Source organism: Penaeus monodon, chromosome 28 (assembly GCF_015228065.2).
Source record: "Penaeus monodon isolate SGIC_2016 chromosome 28, NSTDA_Pmon_1, whole genome shotgun sequence".
In the NCBI taxonomy this organism is placed as follows: Eukaryota; Metazoa; Arthropoda; class Malacostraca; order Decapoda; family Penaeidae; genus Penaeus; species Penaeus monodon.
The window spans coordinates 14032878-14035011 of record NC_051413.1 but is presented as its reverse complement, the minus strand read 5'-3'; the positions used below and the strand labels follow the sequence as shown (position 1 = coordinate 14035011).

General features: G+C 52.7%; 1 protein-coding gene across 1 annotated transcript in view; it reads left to right on the top strand.

Annotated features, from left to right (window-relative positions):
• The window catches only part of LOC119591053 (early nodulin-75-like), a 4683-nt gene extending 2846 nt beyond the window's left edge, over positions 1 to 1837 (top strand). Inside the window, exons 3-6 of the mRNA XM_037939780.1 lie at positions 392 to 531; positions 584 to 775; positions 976 to 1085; positions 1623 to 1837. Coding sequence (XP_037795708.1) covers positions 392 to 531; positions 584 to 775; positions 976 to 1085; positions 1623 to 1837 — 657 coding nt within the window. The remainder of the gene's footprint in view (positions 1 to 391; positions 532 to 583; positions 776 to 975; positions 1086 to 1622) is intronic.
• Positions 1838 to 2134: the final 297 nt, after the last annotated feature.

Sequence of the window (2134 nt, the reverse complement as noted above, 5' to 3'; positions counted from 1 at the left end):
AAATTTTTTCTTCCCAAACAGTTTCAAATATTTATGGTGTTTAATTGTAACCTCAATAACTCAAAAGATACTAAATTTCCTTATAATTTCCTCGTGAAATAAGACATGTATGTGTAAGGAATTTCCCGTTAAGAAAAAATACGGTCGCAAAATAAAAAGTTTTAATATTATCGTATGTTATTTAACAAATAATTAAGTCCTGAGAGAAACGGGGCCGCCCTTCCACGCCGCTCACAGCCCGGGGTTCCTCACTCGCCGAAGGCACGAAGGCGCAGCCGGGCTATTTCCTTCCTCCTCGCAGGAGGTAAATAGCCTCCGAGTGACCCGCCAGACCGCCGGAGCTGAACCCTCCTGAAGAACCGCTGATGACCTCCAAAGTCGAATCCTCCAGACGAACCGCCGGAATATCCGCCTGAACCACCAGATGAGCCCCCGGAATATCCCGATCCGCTGGATGAACCGCCGAAGTCGAATGATCCAGAAGTCCTCGGCGTATCCTCCAGAACCGCCAGGAGAACCGCTAGAATACCCGTTTGATGACCCGCTAAGTATTCTGAACCACTAATGATCGCTAAATCAAAAGACCCGGGGTCACCGAGTATCCCTCTGAAGCTTCCAAAGGAACCGCCAAAAAACCTGAACCACTAGATGAGTCGAACCCTCCATATGAACCACTAGAATATTCTCTTGAACTACCAGATGACCACTGTTTGTATCCCGAACCGCCAGACGAACCGCCGGAGTATCCTCCTGAACCGCCAGACGAACCACCGAAGTACCCTCCCTAACCACCAGATGAACCGCTAGAATATCCTCCTGAACCGCCAGAGTATCCTGCTGAAACCCCCAGAACGAACCGCCGGGAAAACCTCCTGAAACCCCCGGAGTATTCTCCTGAAACCCCCAGACGAACCACTAGAATATCCTCCTGAACCGCCATACGAACCGCCGTAATATCCTCCTTGAAACCCCCAGACAACCGCCGGAATATCCTCCCGAACCGCTAGATGAACCGCCGGAGTATCCTCCTGAACCGCCAGATGAACCGCCGGAGTACCTCCTGAACCGCCAGACGAACCACCAGAGTATCCTCCTGAACCGCCAGATGAACCGCTAGAAAATCCTCCTGAACCGCCGAGTATCCTCCTGAACCGCCCGACGAACCGCTAGAATATCCTCCTGAACCACCAGATGAACCGCTAGAATATCCTCTTGAACTGCCAGACGAACCCAGAGTGTCCCTCCTAACCGCCAGTTTGAACCGCCGGTATTCTCCAGAACCCCAATGAACCGCTAGAATATCCCCCCTAAACCGCCAACGAACCGCCGGAGTATCCCCTTTGAACCGCTAACGAACCCCCGGGATATCCTCCTGAACCGCCAGACGAACCACCGAGTATCCTCCTGAACCCCCAAAGAACGACCGCCGGAAATATCCTTTTAAACCCGGGCCAGAGTATCCTCCTAACCGCCAATGAACCGCTAGAATATCCTCCTTGAACCGCCAGAATATCCCCCTCCAACCGCCGGGACGAACCGCCGGAAATATTCCTCTTAAACCCGGGCCAGAGTATCCTCCTAACCACCAGATGAACCGCTAGAATATCCTCCTAAACCGCTAGACGAACCGCCGGAGTATCCTCCTAGACTGCCAGATGAACCGCCGGAGTATCCTCCTGAACCGCAGACGAACCACCAGAGTATCCTCCTGAACCGCCAGAACGAACTCCCAGAATATCCTCCTGATCCACCAGAGTATCCTCCTGAACCACCTGATGAATCGCCAGAGTTCCTCCTGAACCGCCGGAATATCCTGAACCCCGGGTATCTTTCCTGAACCGCCAGATGAACCCCCGGGAGTATCCTCCTGAACTGCCGGATGATCCGCCAGGGTATCCTCTGGAACTACTAAAACTGAACCCACCGCATCCGCCTCGTCCACATCCTCCGCCCCTGTACTAACCCCCGCTCCCCGTAGGAGGCCAGGCAGGAGGAGGCCAGCAGGCCCACCAACAGAGCAACCGCCCAGCGTCCCTGGGAAACGAGAAAATGGACTTTTAAACCAAGGAGCTGTCCTTATCGTGACCTTCATTCAGCATTCATGTGTCTATGTGAGCTTTTATTCATATAAACA